The following is a 20,363-nucleotide window of genomic DNA, read 5'->3' as shown; positions in this document are numbered from 1 at the left end:
ATCTTTGTTTTACTTACATTAGCAATTATAAGCCTTCACTGACTGCAGGGACACCTCGTGGTGAGGACAGGTGAAAACAGCAGGCTGACATTCAATTAATTAAACCAAGCAGCAAAAGACAGAGAGATGTTTCTGTTCCTTGGGATAATCAGAATTTCACAGGCACAGACTTCCACTCCCACTCTGCTTCTGGGGCATACATTAACACACCCAGAACAGAAAACACTGACACAGCAACTTCAAGAACAAAGGACTGAGTCGTCCAGCAGACCTGAACTGTCCAACAGTCAACTTATAATTATTAACTATTTTGTGTTCCAGTGGCTACAAAAGTGGCCAATTCAACTTGACACTCAGTTGAAGCAGCAGTCCCCAGAATGGCTGTTACAGCTTTCCCCCATCCTCCTTTGTTTAATGTGCCAGCAAAATGCATTTCAGTGACTCACTGCAAAATTTCTTCCTGGGATTTTCATTTTTTATAAGGCATGCATATGTGTACGATTTTTAACAGGATTCCCTTTCTCCCTATTGCATCTACACTATGGCACTATCTCTGCAGCACCTGATCCATTACATAAGAATTATATCAGCTTGCTTACCCAGTGCAGTGACCCAATGCAGACCTTGGCAGCCAGAAGAGGAACGGTGGGATCTGTAGGTCGCAGTTTAGCACACTCTTTGAGCACTGACACAGCATATGCTGACTGGAGGAGGAGGAGGAGGGGGAGAGAGGAGGAGGAAATAAAAAAGGCTGATTAGACAATGCTGTTACAGAGTACAAGCAAGATGTTTCAGTGAAATGTACAAAGAAGTGTCCTGAAGTAAAGAATCATGTCAGCAACAAGTTAGCAACTGTATTCCCACCTCCACACACAGACACATGTGTGTGCACATGTACAAGCAAACACATACTCTTCCCACGCTCAAAAGGACCATGCCAAAGAACCAGCCCTGGCTGTGCACTTTAAACAGTTTTCCTCGGCTGTTAATGCACTGGTTATTTTAACTCTGCCCTCTCAATTCACAAGAATTCTGCTATAGCTTTCCTTGCACACAACCATCTTCCAGTAAGCCAGAAAAGATCATAAAGAGCTTATCCTCCAGCACGTTAACATTTTAGGCCAACTCTACTCAGAGAGAGGTTTGGGCTGCTAAAGTAATCTGCTCTGTAGGTTGTTTTGTGTCTTCTCCAGTTTCAGAGTATACAAGAATACAACTGGGATCCCACCATACAGAGGGTGGAGCAAGCAACTGCAGAGCAATACACTTGTTCAGTGGGTGGTCCGAGTAGCATGTGTTAGAAAGAAAGCCCATGAAACCCTTGCTGTCTTTCTGGTGTTAGGTTACCATTAACGAATGATGTTTATTAAGATTAGCAGTTACATAGCCCCTTTGATTCAATATGCTCTACATACATTGCTTTTTACAGAACATATTCATGGCTGCCACATTTCAGAAGGTTTAAAAAAGGAGATGAGGAAAGCTCTGGTCTGAGATGCTGGTGAGAAGGTCTGGTCAGCCAATGAGGAGGTGACAGAAGATGCCCTGCCACTCTCTCCCAGACCACCCCACCTGGACCACAGTTTCTTTCACATTTCCAACCCTCCTCACTACTGATCCCCGATCCCCCCAAATTCTCTCATCCTTGAGCTCAAGGGGAAGTTTTCTTCTTTCAGAATTTCTCCTTACATGCCCCATTCCTCCCAAACTCTTCCACACACAGGCCTCTCTCACTCAGCATTCCCTCTCAGAAGCACATTAAAAAGTCATGGCCTTTCCATATTACAGGAGTGCAGCAACAGAAGCTTGCAGAGTCAAACTAACTGCTATTCCTATCAAGTCCTGGGCATCTCCTCCTGACCCTGACCCCCAGGGGCTCTCCCCACCAGACCTCTGACCAGCACAGGCAGCTGGGTCTGGTGTCTGCTCTAATCCCCCACAGCCTCGCACTGCAGCTTCATGCTCCCACCGGCCATCAGCACTTCCCCTCCCTCACACCACACCAAAACATGCTGCGCCTGCCACCTCCTTTCTCCACAGAACTGAAGGTCCACTTCTTATGGGATTCAAAAGCCTGGATGGGAATTTGCTTGGAAGGGAGCCTGGCAAAAGGTAAAACCAGATGTACAGCAGCCCTGCCTGTGCTAAGGCAAAGACGGGTTTCATAACCAAAGATGCAAGGTCTGCAGCAGCAGAGAGCAAACCCTCCTGCTTGAAAAGCTTGGTTACCTGCTGTGTAGTCTGAAGAGCAACAGTGTGCCCTACATTCTCCAGGCTGCTCCCACCTACCTAGATCATCAGGTATCATCAATAAAAGTAAGGAAATATTTGCTATTTTACAATTCCAAATGCGCAATTTGCCTAAAGCCAGAAGGAAGCTTGTCTCAGAGCATGATGTGATGTGATTCACAAAGATGTGAATCAATAAACTTTGTGCTAGAGCTTAAACCATTACCTCACCCCTCTCAGAAATGAAGACTTGGGTAATTCAACCCTGAGGTACAGGAAGAAACACATCGCTGCGCTCTGCTGTCATGAGGTGACTAGCATCCCTCAGAATGAGCCTCCCTGACTCCTATTTGTTCAGAACAAGTAGTGTCTTAGGTTTTAATGGCATCTTATTCCTCTCTCTCACAGAACACTACCTGCACTGCAGGCAGCTAGTATTCCCAGTAGCACTGCTGGATGTGTTGGAAATGTAAGCATAACCCCATAAGGGTCCTAGCCTGGCACATCATCTTCCTGCCCTCCTGCCTATATTCCAGCCCCACAGCTGTTTCCAGACAAGAGAAATCTAAAGAGTAGAGCAGGACAACATGCACCTTGCTGGTCAGTGTATCTGCAGCCAAACCCCCCCAACCCTTGTCATCTCACCATGCAAAAGTGAACTGAAAAGGTCAGGCATGTAAAAGACCATACACGGTCCAGTGCCAACACTTTCAGAAACAGATACAAATTGAGCCCGGTGGTGGTTTCTCAGCTCCCCATCAGCAGCACGACTGCAGGGAAAGCAGGAGGCACCTGGGAGCTGGTGACAGCTGCCTGACAGGCCAGCACAGCCAGCACTAACACAAACCAGAGCAGTGAGAGGCCTGTCCTAATTTGGGCTACGGCTGTAGGACCTTCCAGGGTCTACACCAAAAGAGAAGCGATACAACACTCTTCCTTGCCAATTCCTCTTGAACTCCGCTCCCTCCCTGTCTGCAGCCTGTCCATTGAGTAAGGCTGGTCCTCGGGACAAGCCAACCCTGCAGACTCCAATAGCCTCAAACTGCAGAGCACTTCTCATATCTGTCCTGGGGCAACTGCAAAACAGTGAAAACTGAATGCTGCAAAGCAGAAAGTCCCACCCTGTGCCTACACCCAAACACCTCATGCATGGAGTCACTTTATCACTTGCACTCAGGAGCTTCATGGATTTACAGAGCGAGAGCCACAGTTTCCACACTGCTGCTAAAACATTTACAAAGTTATGTCATTTTAAAGAAGTTTATAAAATTTGCAATTAAACATATGGAGCAGAAGTGGTTTTAGAAACAGGGTGACATAAAGCCTTTCTCCCCAGCCGTGTTCTAAAAAATTCAAGACATCTATATAATTTCACCTTGAAAACTTTACTCAGCGGAAATCATATACAGATGATGAAAACATTAGCCAATATCCCACTCCCATAGTGACCTTACTTAGGGGAGACTGGTGTGACATATAATATCAAGGTGTTTTAAAGATATTAATTACAGACATTAATAGGCAGGGAACAAGTATCATCCACTCAGTATTGAATACAGATGCCATTGGTTTGTAAAAATATTTAATATGAAACAGTGTTTGTGTAACATTGAAATAATCTGATAATTAAAATATACGTATTCTTTCACTTAGCGTGGGTGGACCAGGCAGCCAGGCACATTGTTTGTGAGATTCACTGCAAGGCAATAATAATTAGATTTATTGGTGAGGCATGTTTTGAGAAGAGCAGAGCTTGAACTCCAAGTGAGTGCATGCTTCCTACTCATAATTCCGAACTTCAGAGCCAGGCTTTAAGTTCTTTCTGTTAGCTTGCTAATTGCTGGATTGTAACAACTGCACTGGAACCAGTTCCCAAAGACTTCAGAAAGCTAGGGATTTGCCTCTGGGTCTCATTTGGCCTCTTTCTGGGAAAAAGGCTTTTAAGTCCCCCCAAACACACACAAACCCGTTAAACAGGTATGGTTTAAAGAAACAGCAAGCTTGCCAACAGCTGCTCCATGGGGGTTTCAACTTTGTTTATGGGAGGTCTAATGTAGGAGTTCTCAGCCTTGGGATCCTCATCAGGTTTAAGCAGATTCATGACCATTCTCCCTTTGTTACAACCAACAAAGCACAGAGCTCAAATCAGGTTATAGAGTGAAAACACTGCTTTAATGGGAATGTTCAGCCATCAAAAAAAAAAAAAAAAGGTGAACTGTGTAAGGGGCTTAAGAACTTCCATTACCTGCGTTGGGCATCTCCATCCTCCACATACCAACAACTCTGTGTTTTTTGCAATGGAGACAAGGAACAACACAGCACTACTGTTCCATATTTAAATCCAGTATCTACAGGAAGCTGGTTTTCTCCGTCTTCATCCCCTAATCTACTTGCATACAGTATTTTTCTTCTGCAGAGATCACAAACATACTCCACAATAATTTATGAAAAGAAAATTAGGAAAGGCAGTTTCTGGGAAGTAGCAAGCAATACTGACAAATGGCTGCTTTCAATACAGACTTCCAAGAAAGCTCTATGTACCACATCCAACACGGGGGTGGCACTTCTCGATCTGCAGCAAGAAATCACAAGGAAGCTACGGGGAAGGATGGAGAGGACACCTCCCTGTAAGTAATTAAAGCAGCCATGGTTTTGAATCCTATAAGGCAGTAAAATGTAAAGAAAAACTTCTATCCAAATATAAAACATAACTCCCATTCCTCATTTACTAATTATATAATGAAGCATGCAAGCATACTCCTCAAAGATGCTTGCATGAGCTACACAGAATGAAGAATAGTCTAGTTAATTCTCTTCCTTACTTTTCCAAAAGGCTCAAGAGATCTTGCCATCAATTACAGTAAACACATAGATGCTGCCCAAATGCTGGTTTCCCTAGCTCACTCCAACACAATTTTCATTCTTTCCCCTCTTCTCTCCCACCATACCAAAGCAACAAAAGAACGATGTCAGAGATTTGATTCATATTTAGAAGATAAAAAAACCACAAATGTAAGTAAAAGGAAGAAGAACTTCCAGTCAGTAGATCATGCCAGGCAGACTTGACACACCACAAACAGTTGCTCTTCTCTTGTAAAGGTTCCAAAAACCTTTCTACTTTTTTGCTTCTTTGCTAATACTTTTCAGCCAGAGGGAAAAATGTTCCTCAAGGTTGTGGTTTTGGTAGACAGCCTCATTCCCAATTCACTGGCCAGTTTAGTACACAGATAAATCTCCACAACTACTACTGCTTTATTTCTAGCATCATTCTGTCTGATTTTAAAAACTGCACTATTTCAAAGGGATTGTGGGGAAGCGGGGGGGGAATCCTTCACCATTATGCAAAAGTCAGTATTCCCTGTACCCTGGGATTCACAGCCATCTAGCTATAAATGACCTTGAGCCAACACAGGAAGATAACAGAGTGAGCCAGCAATTGAGAACTCTAGAATTAGTTGTTTTGGTGTTAGCTTTCCACTGAATTTCTAGGTTTCTGTGAATCCCTCAGCATGAACATTATTCCCCTAAGACATTTACTTCTCTCAACACAGGGACCAATTCTCCCCCTTTTCTTTTACCTTATGTTTAGCAAATTAGAGCATTGAGGTTGAGCAGCTTCAAATATTCACTTCTAAAAGCACCTCTTAAATTCTAAGATCTGTAAGCATAACTTTGTCCTTGCTAATGTGACAGACACCCCACTTCACACATCCTGTCAAGAAAAGAGAGTTAAGCCTGAAGGCAATTATATAGCCCACCTAGGTATTCTGCTCAACAGTCAGGCATCTTTGGAAATTTCCATTTTTTGTACTATCTACAGCACATAGGCACACCCCCTTCTAATCTTTCTTTTGCACCAAAGGAAACCAAACTATTGAATATCCCCTAGGTAGCTGACCTTTGTAACAGCATCTTTAACCAATGAATGTTCAATATTTTAACTTTCATTCCCCAGCAATGCTATTTAAGGAGCCATCCGAGGTCTCTGTTGTTCCCAAGGTTCCTGCCTGCAATGCAAAAAGAAATGTACTCTTTTTTTCATGCCAGTTGCCTAGCAACCAGCCTAAGCTTTTGCAAGGAAACCAACAGAAGGAACAGCCTAAATCATAAAATTTGTCTGCTGTTGCTGCAGAATTATGTATTAAATATATTTAGAACTTTCCTTCTAACCTTCTGGAAAGCTGTATGTTGGCAGTACAGGCATGGCTGAGTCAAACTTGAAGCTCCTCAAAGCTGTTAGAGACATCTCCTTTCGCTGCACTGTTTAAATAAGGGGAACTATTCCTTTTCTTGGGTGCAACACAGATATAATCAGCTCAGACATTAGCTTGTCATTATTTGGCTATGACCAGTATGTATCAGCAACTTGCACAGGGCTCCAAAATCAGACTTCGTGTGTGCATAAGACTGGTTTCAAAACCCTAAAAATGCTGCCAGCACAAGCCCTGGGCAGGGCTGCAGTATCTCCAACTGCTGAGCAGCCAAGGGGAGCACAGTGACACTGCAAGATTAGCTCTGAGAAAAGCTGGAGCCTACTCCCCCAGAAAAACAGCTGAATGACAGATGCCAAGAAGGATGTGATTATTTCCCTTTGTATAACACCAGATACATCCTGAAGTGGTATGTTATTATGAAAACCATACAGGTAGACAAGCATGACTTTCTTCCTCTTTGCCTTAAAGATGAACAAACACAAAGTATAAGAGCAGAGAGGAGCATTTTGTGTAGTTGAAAGCAGCTTTATCTGCCTAGTTTTGCAAGGTACCATGCTTGGAGCTTAAATCCCCCTACTGCTAGCCTATTTTATCTATATGGCAATGTTGACCATTGTTCCTAGGCTAGTAGGGGCTGGGGGAGGATCAGCACCAATGCAGTTGTTTCTAAGGTCATGCAATTGCCGTCCTAAAGGCAAGCACTGGGCTGAAGACGTTCTGTCAACACTGGACAAGAGGGGCTGGACAGCTGTGTGCCAGGCACCCCCAGGAACACATAACCACCATTAGCAATCCCAGCACAAGGCCTGCTGAACATAGCCCTTGCCTCCAAGTAACTGCTTCCAGCTCCACTGGGCTCTCACAGAGGCTCTTCCCCACAGCCCCTTTAATTGATCCTGAGCTCTTCCTTTACACACTTTTTGCTGCACTTCATCCCCTAAATGAGTGTACAGGGTGAGGGCTAAGAGCAGATTATCCTCTCCTAGCAGATGCTTCACACTTCCCTCAGCTGGCCTGAGACTGTAACACTCCTCCTCTCAAGGAACACACATCCTAAAGCTTTTAATTCACTAACCAAGTTGTGTTGTGTTTTTTGGGAGCAGAAACATTAAATATGAGCATGAAAATGGTTTTATACACTGCGTATGCTAATAATAATAATAAACATCCACTGGACATGAGAGATCAGTGTAAGACTGCTGCTAGTTGAATGGCTCAATTAGGGTACCCAGCACTTTTAGACTAAGTAGACTCAGTGTTCACAGAATAATTTCACAGCTATCCTTGAAAAATCCCTCCCTCACTACCCTTAGGAAAATGGCACATCGTTGTCACTAAATAGAAATCTTATCTCCTTGGTTGGTAGGTAGAAGAGAGGCATCAATGTTGCTTCACATTGTTCAAGGCAAATCAGTTTATCATTCCCTTAAGCAGTATGACAGGTAAAAAAAGACACACATGATCCAGATCTAGAAGACTTTCTGAAGTACTGTCAATTTAAGCTAGAGCCCAATCCCATGATGCACGTGAGTCTCTACTCCCAGATAGCTCCAGTGACACTTTGGGACACCCAGGCTGGGTCCTGTGTGAGGCTGTTAGGTGTGGAAGGGGACAGAAATCTGAATGAGGGAACATGTAACTGATCCAACTGGTCCAAGGCCAGGGAAATGCTTGCAAGTGCACAGGGGCCCTATTTCACATCCCTTGTGCTTGCAACATATCACCTAGACACTATGACAATTTTGCCTCCAACTTCAGATACGTTGGTAGAGCTACCCTAGTCTGCCGGAGGGCTGTGTGCAGGTAATCTCCACGACCTCCAGTGGAAACGGTTTAGCTGAAAAGCAGCAGCAGAGAAGTCTGCCCCAAACAGCTGTCTCTCTCTTCTGTACTGTGAAGACTACAGAGTCTTCTCTACTCTGTAAATAAGAGTTCGGTCCTTCCTTTTCCCCATTCTACTGAATACAGGTCACTTTTTCAAAATCTTGAGACAAGCAGATGCAACCTACTGCACTCATTTTACTCCGGCAGCAGGACTCATCTCATTGCCTGAGGACTCTGCCAGATGGCATCCAGCTATCATACCATTTGCCACTCAGACTCCAGCTTGTTGATGCATGGCAGAGCCAGGGAGCTGCTGTGCCCACTCAGTCTCTGGCTGTCATATTATCACATCACAAAGGTTATTATCAGTAGAAGCAACTTAAAGCAGCTGTGAAGAGTTCAGCATTCAGTTTTCCAGCACCAGTTCAGAAGAACAGGGGTGCTGCATTAGACCGGTTTAAACCTTTCTCTTGCATATCCAGAACTGCACTTGGTGACAAAGGACATCTCTCACTATGTCTTTGCCATTGTCTAGGCTTTCCCAGCATTTCGTCTAAAATTGCCTACAAAAGTCTTTCGAATTTCATGGTGGATTTTAATCATTTAAATAAACATGCTCCTTTTGTTCAGAAAACGTACAGCTCGGTATACATGCATTCCTGAGAATGGGTTAAAAAACAACCAGACCACACCATCTTTCTCATTATGCAAGTTGTTGAGAAGCACAGGAAAGTGAAATTGCTGTCACTGCATTGTTTCCAGCTTAAGTGGATAGAAGACAGACAGGAAGCTGTCTCTGAGCTTTTTCATTCACTGTTTTATGAAGCCCTAAGGCCTCACTTGCTCTGTAAGAACTTACTGAAATGATGTGCCTATTTTTGTTAAGACACATGCTTTTTAGAATAATGTGTAAACTCAACCCTACATACAGTAATGAGCCTAGGTGGCTGGCTTGACATTCAGACTGATCACTTGTGAAAAATGACAGTCACCATTTGGCAATTTTTTGGCTGGCAGAGGAAGAAAACAGTTTGAAATTCAACTTGATTGACGTAACCTGAAGATGATGAATATACAAAAAAAAGTAACACCAGTCAAATGCAGTGTAGAATAGAGGGCAAGATAGGATTTTGCAGCACTTTTAAGGTCAGAGTTTGCAAATCCTAAAAAACGTGTTAAAAAGAGAGACCAAAGTTTCCAGCGTTTACAGGTTGATAAAACTGTTCCTGTCGTACCCTGAGCATGATTTGCTGTACTGCAGAACAAGTAACACTGCAGGATGTGAGATTTCATTACCAAGAAATGAGATCAGGAATTGGCTGTGACTGAGACAGGTGAAAATCTTTTACCTATAAAAGCTCAAGTGTACTCTGCATTCTGCAGTCTAGACAGACCGCACTGTTTTCTCATCAGTTCTTTCTGCTAGACTGGAGCACTTACTTTTAAATGACCTCTATCCTGCTATCAAGCTGAGAAGCAATGTAACAATGTAAGCCACATCTTCCATTAGCAAGATGACGCATTGCAGAGTATATGACAGGAATCCTCAGAGAATACTTTGGGATTAGAAGTGAAATACTGCACAGATGGGATTGTTGGGTAAGGGAATTCCCTCTGCCCCATATAGGGCTCAGAACATTTAGAGCTTTTACATCAATAGGCAAGATCAGGCCATTTTACCTTGTAAATATTTAAAGTACAGGCAAAAAGACATAACATACTTGAAAATCTGAAAAGATAGAACAGTTACAGAGATACAGATACTTGTGTTGCTCTTTTTTCTCTTAAGTACCAAATATTCAGTGACTTCTAGGGAAGGTGAGGAGGTATGCAAACATATAATGACAAGGACAGAGTTCTCATGCAAACTGTTAGAAGCTAAAGATCAGGCCACATTTCCCTCCTCCATACTAATCTAAGATTGAACCACAATTATGCTCTGGATACACTCACTCTCTCAGCCATCAGCAGTTAAAATCTAGATTTGCTCTCTGGCAGATTACTAGAGCTACAGTATTATCTGCTGTTGAGAAACAGGTTACATAACCTGTAAAGCCAATAAAGCTCCCAGACAAGTCCTGTGTTCACAGGAAGATGCTACGCCTTTCCATCATAGCCAATCTAGCCATTGTTGTCCTCAGTATCAAGAGATCAGGTATCCAGAGGATTTGCAAAGGCACAGAGGGCAACAATGTGCTAACGCCAGGTGAATGCCAAAGGGAGCCAGACCTGACTTGTAAACCCCCCACCTGACATAGGCCAGTGCAAGGTATTAGCACCATGGCACCAAGCTCACTGTTTAAGTATTCCACCAGTAGCTTCGCGTTTCCCTATACATGATTGAGTCTAGCCATCATTTCCATGCTTGGAATTGGATTTTGAAATGCTTGTACTAAACTCCTACAGGAATCTGTGAGCCTCTTTCTCACTAAACATCTCCATTCAGCTCCCTGCTGATCTAATATGCTTTGTCAAAGTTTCGGTATCTTCTTTGGATTATAACACATCTAGCCGATTTATGAGATAACTGGAGTCCCAGAACAGAGTCAGAGTTTGCAAGGTCCCATGAAGTACACCCCTGGTGCCTCACTCTGGGGTCACTACTGACCTCTATTTGCCTAGGGTGTTCCACAGACCCCCAGTGATGCAGGCTTCACACAGCCTCCACAGGGAATCTTTTTCCAGTGTACCACTATCCCTATTTTTCGGCCTCTTAATAGGAAACACGAACTTGTGTTGCTGCAACTGGAAGCTGTCACATCTTGTCCTACCCACCATAGACAAGATTAACCCCTTCTTTTAAGAGCTTTTGAAGACTTGTTTCTCTTGGACTTCCTTCTCCCTTTTAAGGTTAAAAAAAAAAAAAAAATCCAATTCTTTCAATCTTTCCACAGTCCTGCTTATTATACCCTTAGCTGTCCTTGATGCTCTTTATTAAACTTTCACTGGTTGTTCTGCAATTTTCTTGAAGTATAATGCGTAACAACAGACAGTCTTCCAAGATAAAGCTTTGCCTATGCTCACAGAAGTGACGGAATCCCTTCAGACATCTTTCAAGCTTTGCTGCCACTTATACATCACAAGATGACAACTTCTTTGCAAAAGCATGCCACTGTATATTCATCTGCCATTTCCATGCCAAAGCTACTGTTTCCAACTCAGCTTACAGCCATAAAAGGCCAGTACTTACCATTTGGTAGATGACTGCTAATTGGTGGTGTCTGCCCAGTTCCACATGGATTCCCCTACACTCCATGGGCACGGAACATAGGACCATATTAAGTGGTCTGCTACCACACAGCATTAATTTGCTCACACCTCCTAAAAGCATAGGTGGGGACCCCCAGAATGAACAGGCTAAATTTTGTACCATCCATATTTCCTGCATGAAGCCTACTCTTTTAAGACTAATAAAGAAAAGCTCCTGCTGTCTCTGCCTACCTTTTGCAAGCAGACTTCAGCCATCTCAGTGGTTAACTGGTGACTTTGACAAATACTACACTAATTTAAAAAAAAAAAACCAACACCAAAACCAAACCCAAACTTATGCTAAAACACATGTCATTCCAAACATTCACACATCGTTTCTTTTTCTACCGTATCTTTTGCACCAAGCACTTAAAAAATATTAATCCTTGCAAGCTCCCTATGAAAAAGCATTAACATTTCCTTGATCAGATGGAGAAACCACAGCTTAAAGAGAGGTTAACTCAACTGCCCAAAGACAGAGTGAGTTGATGACAGTTGTAGACATCAGTATCTTTCTTATACGAAGCACATTTATGTTGAAACCTGCAGAGAATGGACAGCTGTATAATGCTTTTCAATCCACAGCTATGTAAAAAGTCTGTTTTTAACTTGATAGTGAGAAGCAAACACTACATGGAGAGTAATGGTACTTAATACCAAATGCACACCTGATCACAAAGTGCAATCAGAGTCTAAAAGGAGAGCACTGTCCTTCTACGTACCTCTCTGGTGGGACCTACCACCACAAAATACATGACTGTACTCATTCAAACAAGTAAGCTAGATACACTCTGCCAGAGGAAAACATGCCCTTTGAGTCCTTTGGTTTGAACCTTACCTTTCCACAAGCCACCATGGACAGGGCAAGCTGATACCAGAGGTGAAATTCATCAAATGCAAACTTCATGGCTCTCTCCAAGCACTGAGAAATAAATGTTGGGAGAAATATCAGGCTTTTTTTTTTTTTAATATCTTTTGTCAAGACTGCCGCTTGCCTCAGTAGTCAAATCAGAGAAAATAATCTGTTGTGGTCCAGGGCCCAAGTGATTTTTTTTTTTAATGTTTTGGGTTTTTTTTAACGACATCATTTTCCTCTTCTCAGTTAATAGGCCTTGTTAGCATACACCATCACTTCAAATGACAGCCAATTTGTTCAAGTGCCTACACATAAATTATTTTAATGACTCAAACAGTTCTGTGCACATTTCTGGCCTGTGCTGCCATAGGTCTGTAGCTATTTCTACTAACTGCCAACTAGTGTGCTTCATTTTTACCTTCCCCAACAAGTTAATGCAAAGAGGGGCTTTGCTTGCACGTTTCCAGTGGAAGTTTCAGCAGAAGCCAGGAGGTACCTCAGAAAGCATGACATACTGCCCTCTTCTGCCCAGCGTGATACTGAGGAGGTCGTAGACTGCAGAAGCATCCCGGAGGCTGATAGCTCGGTCATCCTGCTGGTCTGGGGCTCGGCTGATCACTGCGTCCCGGTTTGCCTGGGCAGACAAAAATGAAGCATCAGACACCAAAGGAGCAAGGGACAACCGACCCCTCCAGAGGGAGTTCCACCCATCATCCGTGACATTTTGTTTAAAATAATCTCGAGATTCATAAGGAAGGTGTTTCCACAGAGATACTTTTTATCTACATGAAGCAAACTCAAGAAGATAGCTGTACATACAGAAAGGAACTGCTAGGAATACCTCATCTGGATTTCTTTCACAGAATTAGAGCATTAGGAAACAGACCTACCAAGTCCCATTTCCTCAATAATTAAAAATTCAAGGCCATCCTTAAACCACATTCCTTACTACTTCAGTTGTCTGCAACTGTGATAACTGCTTCCACAGTTGATACTTTACCTTCTGTGTCTGCACTTGACTTCTTCCCAATAGCATGTGGTTTTGTTCTTTTCTACTACACACTTTTTATTTTTTAATTTGAGCAGGTTGCCTTAGTAATCAGATTTGCCTGTCATCAATTTAATGCCATTAGAGGTCTGGGCAACACAATACCAAATAAATTTTTTTTTAAAATAATTTTATAAGTGTTAATTTTGCATAATCTATCAGTGCATTGCTCAGCCCAGATCAAAAAGAAATATTACTTTTGACAGAAAATGATCAGTCTAGCAATTTGTGAGGATGTCCCAAAATACCATATGCCATAGACTCAGATTTATCTCAAGATCCCAGCCTCTCTGTTTTCTGAGCACAAAGAGGGAGATTTCAATCCAAGGGTAAACAGGAAAGTCCCTCTGATTTCCGAACACAGAGGACTTCACCCAGACTGCCTAACCTCCGAGAGAGGCAGTGCTGGATGCCACTGAGTGCTAGCACTGACTGATAGCACAGATTCAGCTGAGAAGCCCAGGGCAGTTTAAGGGGTGCAACATCAGACATTCAGGTCTAGACATTTTAAAGATCAGAAAAATGAAGAAGATTGCCAGCAGTTTCACCTGGGGCAAAGGCCAACAAGTGTGTTCTCCCTGAAGCAGGAACGTTATGACATTTATTTTCTAATACTTACTGCTATAATCTTACATCTATTTCCTTCTAATTGTAGGGAGATTTTTTTTTCCTAAAAAGTTTAAACACGGGAATTAAGTGAAATAAAAATTTACAGAATATGCAGCCTGTAAAGCCCACGCATATCTCACTATGATTAAACTGCAGCTGTTTCATCATGATATTACCTGTGTAATGCCCCAGTTCCAAGCACTCTTCATCACAGCCTCCAGCCAAGACAGCAAACACAATTACTGACTACTAACGCAATCACAACCAAGAGCTAAATGGAGACTGCAGTTAAAGGCAAACTGACAGGTCAGACTCGGTCTAGGGTTTGCACAAATAAACCTTCACCAACTCTTGTAGACACAAAAGTATTTTTCTTTTTCATGTTATTGCAAAAGATGTAATTTGTGATTTAAAAATAGTTCAGAGCAACAGGTTGCACGAGAGAATGAAACCAACTTCAAAGAGAAAATCCTGCAACCAGAGTACAAATGCATAGCTCATCTACCTTTATTCGCAGAACTAACAAATAAAAATTAAAAAAAACCAAAAAAAACCCCCCAAAAACCCCAAAGCCCCATGTTTAAGGTCTGTTTGGATTTAACCCAAGACTGCTACTTTAGAAGAAAAGAAGGAGTTAAAGGCATGTACAAAACAATTCTGGGATTGCTACTTCAGAGAGTTAAAGACAAAGCATATACAGAATGATCCTTATTGCGGAGTGAATCCTCCTACATATATACAATGGCATTAACAATTTTTTCTGCACCTGTTACATTGTTATGACAATTGTTTGTAGAAAATAGCTACTGAGATAGCACCACCATGCTCTGTAATCCCATCATCAACCTCCAATTAGAGTCAGCTATAGCCTGATGCTTTTTTGGGTATCCATCTAGTACCAAGCTATGATTTTTTATTATTTTTAAGTTGATGCATTAGGAGAGATAGAAAACTAATCAGAACTGGTGAGTATCCATTAACATCTGCTAACAGATATTGGTACTAGAAGGAAGAACATGCCCAAATCCTGCAATAAGTAGGAATGAGAGACATATTACAAGGATGCAACATTCTAAAATTGCAGTCATACTGAACATACCGTACGTATCGTACTTTACCTAAGCAGAGAGCAGTTAAAAAAAAAATATGCATAGGCATGACTAATATTCCTTCCAAGAAGATCATAAACCTGCTTATTTTGTTCAAGCTTTCACATCTCAAAGCCACAGAAGGTCTCTGCAATCTATTGCTCTCTATACTTGCATGCATTAAAGTTGCCACTGAGCAAATTCATCACTTCCATCCCACCATTTTTGTTAATACAGAACCTATTTCCAATTGCTAATTCCAGCTGCTAAAAAAAAAACCAAAAAACCAAACCCAAACAAAAAGTTCCTGCATTATCACAGAGATAAAAAAAAACCCAAACAATATCAAAAGGTGCAAACCTCATACCAAACTGACTGAACAGTAGCAAGAACATGGAGTGTGTCTAACACGGTAATGTAAATCCTCATCCCAAGGCTCAAGGTATCCCTTACTATTGTAGTGTTACATACGGGAGGGTGGAGAAGGGAATGTGAATCACTTCCTAGAAACCCACTCAGGGAAATTGGCAAGTTTCTGTGGCCTGCCTCTCACAGAAGGACAGGTACCATGACCCAGATCATCATTAGCCAATATTTTTTTGTCTTTACCTGTTTGGTTTTGTAAACTTCAGTTTGGCAGTGAGAAAACCTGACAGTTGCTGGTAAGTACAGCTGCAAAGTAGTTGTAGAGTTACTGCAACGCAGCATACACCGATTCTGTTGGATGGGGAATTTTACTTACTGAAATGTATAGAGAGAGAGATACTTCATTTTGTATTTGAGAATGCATAAATACTAAGCCATTTACTCCAACATTTTTTCAATACTTGTGTTTCTCTTGCTTCAGACCACTAATTTTTCTGAATACAAGTGGAAGAAGGGTTATTTGTAGAAGACTGATCTCCAAACAGTATATCAATAACATAAGCAGCAACTCCCAATTTGTCCTACGGCATTACTTCCTCCTCCTCCACTATAAGCAGCAGTAAAACATAGCTACAAATACATTTTCAACACCTCCAGCATGACTCTTCCCTTTAAGCTGTTCCTATTGCCACCCAGACACGCCTCACAGCACACAAGCAGGACGGAGAGAGATGGTGAGTCACACCATTAAAAGAAGAGAACCTCTGTTCAAGGCTGTTGTGTGGGATGGAGAAGGTCACTAATGCAACCAACAGGAGTTTCACCATCAGGAGTTAGCATAACTTGCATTATACAGGGCAAAAATACACAGTCAATGCCCCTTTGAGGTACTCTTAGGTAATGGAACAACCCAGAGACGCATTGCATTTGCACATTAGACACCAGTAGCTGTGCATGCAGGTGGCTCAGACATGACACCAATCCTATCTGGGGAGATAAGACACATCCTGTAGTCAGCCCAGACTGAGCAGCACACAGGATAGCAAGCACCTTCAGCCCTCCCCTTCCGCAGCCCAGGGACACAGCCTGTCTGCAGGCCACACGCATCCAAAAGGCTCCAGCACAGGCTAGTACCCCTGAGCTGACCCAGCACTCAGCCATTGTGATGTCTCTGTATCATGCCTGAAGCCCAACTCAGGTGTTCAACCTGACCAGGCACAGAACCACCTGGGGCTCAGCAGGGCTTTTTAGGTGTGTCTTCAGACCCATGCTGGCTCTAACAGCAGGGAAGAGATCTGCCTTTCTGAGGATCTGCAATTTAACTACGGACTCTGCTGAGCTACAGACAGCTTGTACCTTCCTATCCACATAGACAATATACCTACCTGCAAACTAGATAAGCCATCTATCCACAGAGGATTTGCTGTACATCAATGGCCCTGATAATTACAACTTATTTATAGCATGTTTATTACATGTAGAAAGGAAAAGAGCCAAAGCAAATCCAAACTGCCATTACTTCAGCAGTTATTACACACTCAGTTACACTGTAGAAAATAAAATTTTACCACAGTACAAAGATGTGCTTCTTAATAAAATGCCAAGCAATCATATGAATTACAATAGAACATATTCCATGTAGCAGCCCCTTCTCACAGCAATTAGCTATGAAGTATCCTTAAATTGCTCACTTTGAAACATGGCTCCCCCTGGTTTGTTTTTTTTTTTCAAAGAAGAAAAAGAAAGCAATTAAAATCTTTAATGAGTGCCTGCTGCCTGCCCCCTAATTCATGGCCATTCTAATGTTCAACTTGTGTCTTTTCATAACAGACATAATTGCCAGATCCACTGCAACCCATCTATACAGAATGGCAGCATGTTTTACACAGTGTACTGTAATAATGTAATTGGTGTGATTCAATACTAGCATTAAGAGAGAAAAAACAAATGCCACGTGTATAAGATTGACAACAAGCCTTTGAAATCATGCAATTGATGCCTCTACTGCTAAGAGTTGGGAAATATTTAGCCCATATCCTTTGGGTCTCCATGCTGGCTGTTTTGCCAGTACTGCCAACAAAACGAATGAATTCTTCGCAATGGCAAGGACCCATTCACATGGAAGAGGCTATGGACTTTTCACTTAAGTTATTGACAATCTCTACACAGCACTTGAAGTTTCCCCTCATTGACATATACAAAGAAAATATTCAGGGTTGACTGCAAAGCTGCTGTGAAAATGGGGAGCAGGTAGAACAGGGAGGAAATACCATACCCCAGCCGCTCCCAAAACTCCTGTTACAGAGATACCACGACTTGCTCCACTTCAGACCAGAAGCACAGCAAATGAAAACTTACTGCCTTGTGAACCGTGTGGCATCCATCTCATTTCTGGTAAGCAACAGAGCACAAGTCACTGGTACCCCATTCAGACATCTCAGCAAAATAGCCCATTATTATTGGTTATCAAATATGACCATATAGATATATCTTATCTCTCACCAGGTATATTTTAACGTCTTGTGCTGTAGCAGAACTAATTCTGGAAATGTCACGGAAAGCAAGACAGACATATGACCCCCCAGCCAAAACAGCCCAACAACCCTACGCAAAAGGAAGAGAGGGGAAGAAAGTAATGAAGTTTGTTTATGGATACTGTCTTGGGTAACAAAGTCATATATTTGCTATCAATAATCAGCATTTAGAAAGCTATCTTCCAACAATTTGCATCCTCCTTCCAAGTTTGGAAACAAGACTTCCTACTGCAAAACAGAAGGAAAAAGCTCTCTACCCTGTCTCCAGCAACTCACATTAGAACTATTTAGTCAAGAGGCGATTAACAGAGGTGGTGTATTTCCCACTAGAAACATTTGCTATTATAAGTGCACAACTGTGATTTGGCAGGATCCAACAGAGCAGGCAATCCTGTCCCCAGTTGTCTCTTTCAGCTGCCATAGCCCAATAGCCCTCAGTAAAATACTGATGATGGTCATCCAGCTGTTGTATCATCACTGGGCTTGGTGTCATTAAAAAAAAAAAAAAAAAAAATCCTACAAAAGCAACATGAGATTCTTCTCCTTCACCAACCCATTTTTTGAGCAGCATTATTTTATAAAGCTAGGAACTGTTGAGCTAGCAGATTTTAATTATGTCTGTGCTTAAAAATACATGGGTTTAATATTATTCTGTTAAAGGCATGCTCACAGCCATGAGTTTGCTCTCACCAGTAAAAAGAAAAAGACAAGTCCCAGCATCTTACTTTCCCCCTCACCATCTGTTCTGTGCTCTCAGGCGCTCCAAGGTCAAATCGCCTTTAGGGATTCAAATCAGAGATAAGATGGGGATGACATTTCTAATCTTTGTTACACAGGCACAGAATTTATTAGTTTTGGATACAAGGAACTTGATTTCCAGTATGAGTGAAGTGAACACAGAGCCAAAAAAAATAATTCATGTTACCTGGTATGGTTGGTGGACAGCATCAGCCAGAATCCCCAGTTGTAAGAGCCAGCATTGCCAGGGCTGAATAAAGGGATTTTAGACTGTACGTTGGACCTCAGATTCAAGAAGAGAATGTTTCTAAGTGCAAAGAACTTTTTTACCTCAAAAATAAACAAAAATTAATAGAAAGTGTTCCATTCCTGGCTCTGAGAAACTTCTGGCTAACTTTAAGGGGAAGTGCAGTCAACCCAGAATACTCCTGAGAATGGTTATTAAAATAAACAAAACTGCAGCTAAGGGTTAGTCCTGCCAAGCCTGCCCTGCCTACACTCTGCAGCACAAAGCGCCAGAGTTCCCGATGATGGAATCGGGGCCGTTCCCACTGATAGCATGATGCAGAGAAACCACACTGCAGAAAGTCACAATACACCCTCAGTTCTCCCCATAAACACAGTGCCACTGGTTTTGATGGGTTAAATGCAGTAAGGAGGGGGACTAGTGGTTTAAAAATAGGCCAGTCCATTTTTTCCAACATGTGATGGGAACACATCATTCTACTACAGCCTGAGCTTGTAAAGGCTGTCACCAGCTGGCCTTCTCCTTGGTCTGAAGGAGAGCATTTTCCTCCTCTCACAAACACAGCTCATCCATGCCATAGCTTGGGCTATGCATAAGGAATGAGGATTTAGCCAAGAGGCCACAACCCCCCACTAAAGGCAGCCCTGGCTGTGGTAATCTTCAGGCTGCCTGATTTTGTTTCACTAGATTCCTTCACGAGATCTCTACAGCCAACCACTGTGACTAAATAACAGCTGGCATGGAGGAGGAACACTTGCCAAACTCAACAACTGGGATGCCTTAGCTTATGAAAATAGGTTCCCATTTTCAACAGGACAGAAAGAATATAGGAGGCAACTCAGGAGAGTACAGGGAGGAAACAGGCCCCAGTCTTTCACTGTAAGTGTTAATATAACCACAGAAACATCTTCAAAGCTATGGAAGAGGCTTTCTGGCCATCTGAAAAACTTTTACATACTTAGGCTCAGAGGCAGAGTGAGTGAAATACTGAAGGAACCCTTAATTACCCCTTTAGAAGATACTCTCATTTCATCCCACCAGAATATGCAAAGTGGCTCCCTTCCAACGCAAGTTAAAGGAATAAGAAGAAAAGCTGGGGCAGCATCCCAAGCCAGAACCCAGCACCACTAAGAGCCAGAGAAGGCTTGCTGAGTAGGGTCTGGCTCACAACACCTTAAAGGCAATTTCTTTTCTCCCTTTCCCCCTTACAGGAACAGTTCTTGTAACTCCCGTAACATCTTCTGGGGAGTCGCACAGATCCTGGTGAAGTAGGTGTTAACTTCACCTTAGGAAGGCAAGACAAACAGAAGAACAGAGTGAATTTCAGCAGCAAACTACCTAGCACTGATCTACTCCCTCCC

The 20,363-nt window shown here is 42.4% G+C and overlaps 1 protein-coding gene across 6 annotated transcripts in view; it reads right to left on the bottom strand.

Annotated features, from left to right (window-relative positions):
• The window catches only part of TTC7A (tetratricopeptide repeat domain 7A), a 181,237-nt gene that overhangs the window by 121,796 nt on the left and 39,078 nt on the right, over positions 1 to 20,363 (bottom strand). For all 6 annotated transcript variants that reach the window (XM_010576506.1, XM_010576507.1, XM_010576509.1 and 3 more), the window contains exons 9-11: positions 12,869 to 13,006; positions 12,355 to 12,438; positions 600 to 704 (exon numbers count right to left, since the gene is read on the bottom strand). In XM_010576506.1, the coding sequence (XP_010574808.1) occupies positions 600 to 704; positions 12,355 to 12,438; positions 12,869 to 13,006 (327 nt within the window). The remainder of the gene's footprint in view (positions 1 to 599; positions 705 to 12,354; positions 12,439 to 12,868; positions 13,007 to 20,363) is intronic.

The sequence above is a fragment of the Haliaeetus leucocephalus genome, unplaced genomic scaffold, assembly GCF_000737465.1.
Source record: "Haliaeetus leucocephalus isolate CR32 unplaced genomic scaffold, Haliaeetus_leucocephalus-4.0 Scaffold526, whole genome shotgun sequence".
Classification (NCBI taxonomy): Eukaryota; Metazoa; Chordata; class Aves; order Accipitriformes; family Accipitridae; genus Haliaeetus; species Haliaeetus leucocephalus.
This window is presented reverse-complemented; position numbering and strand designations above follow the sequence as displayed.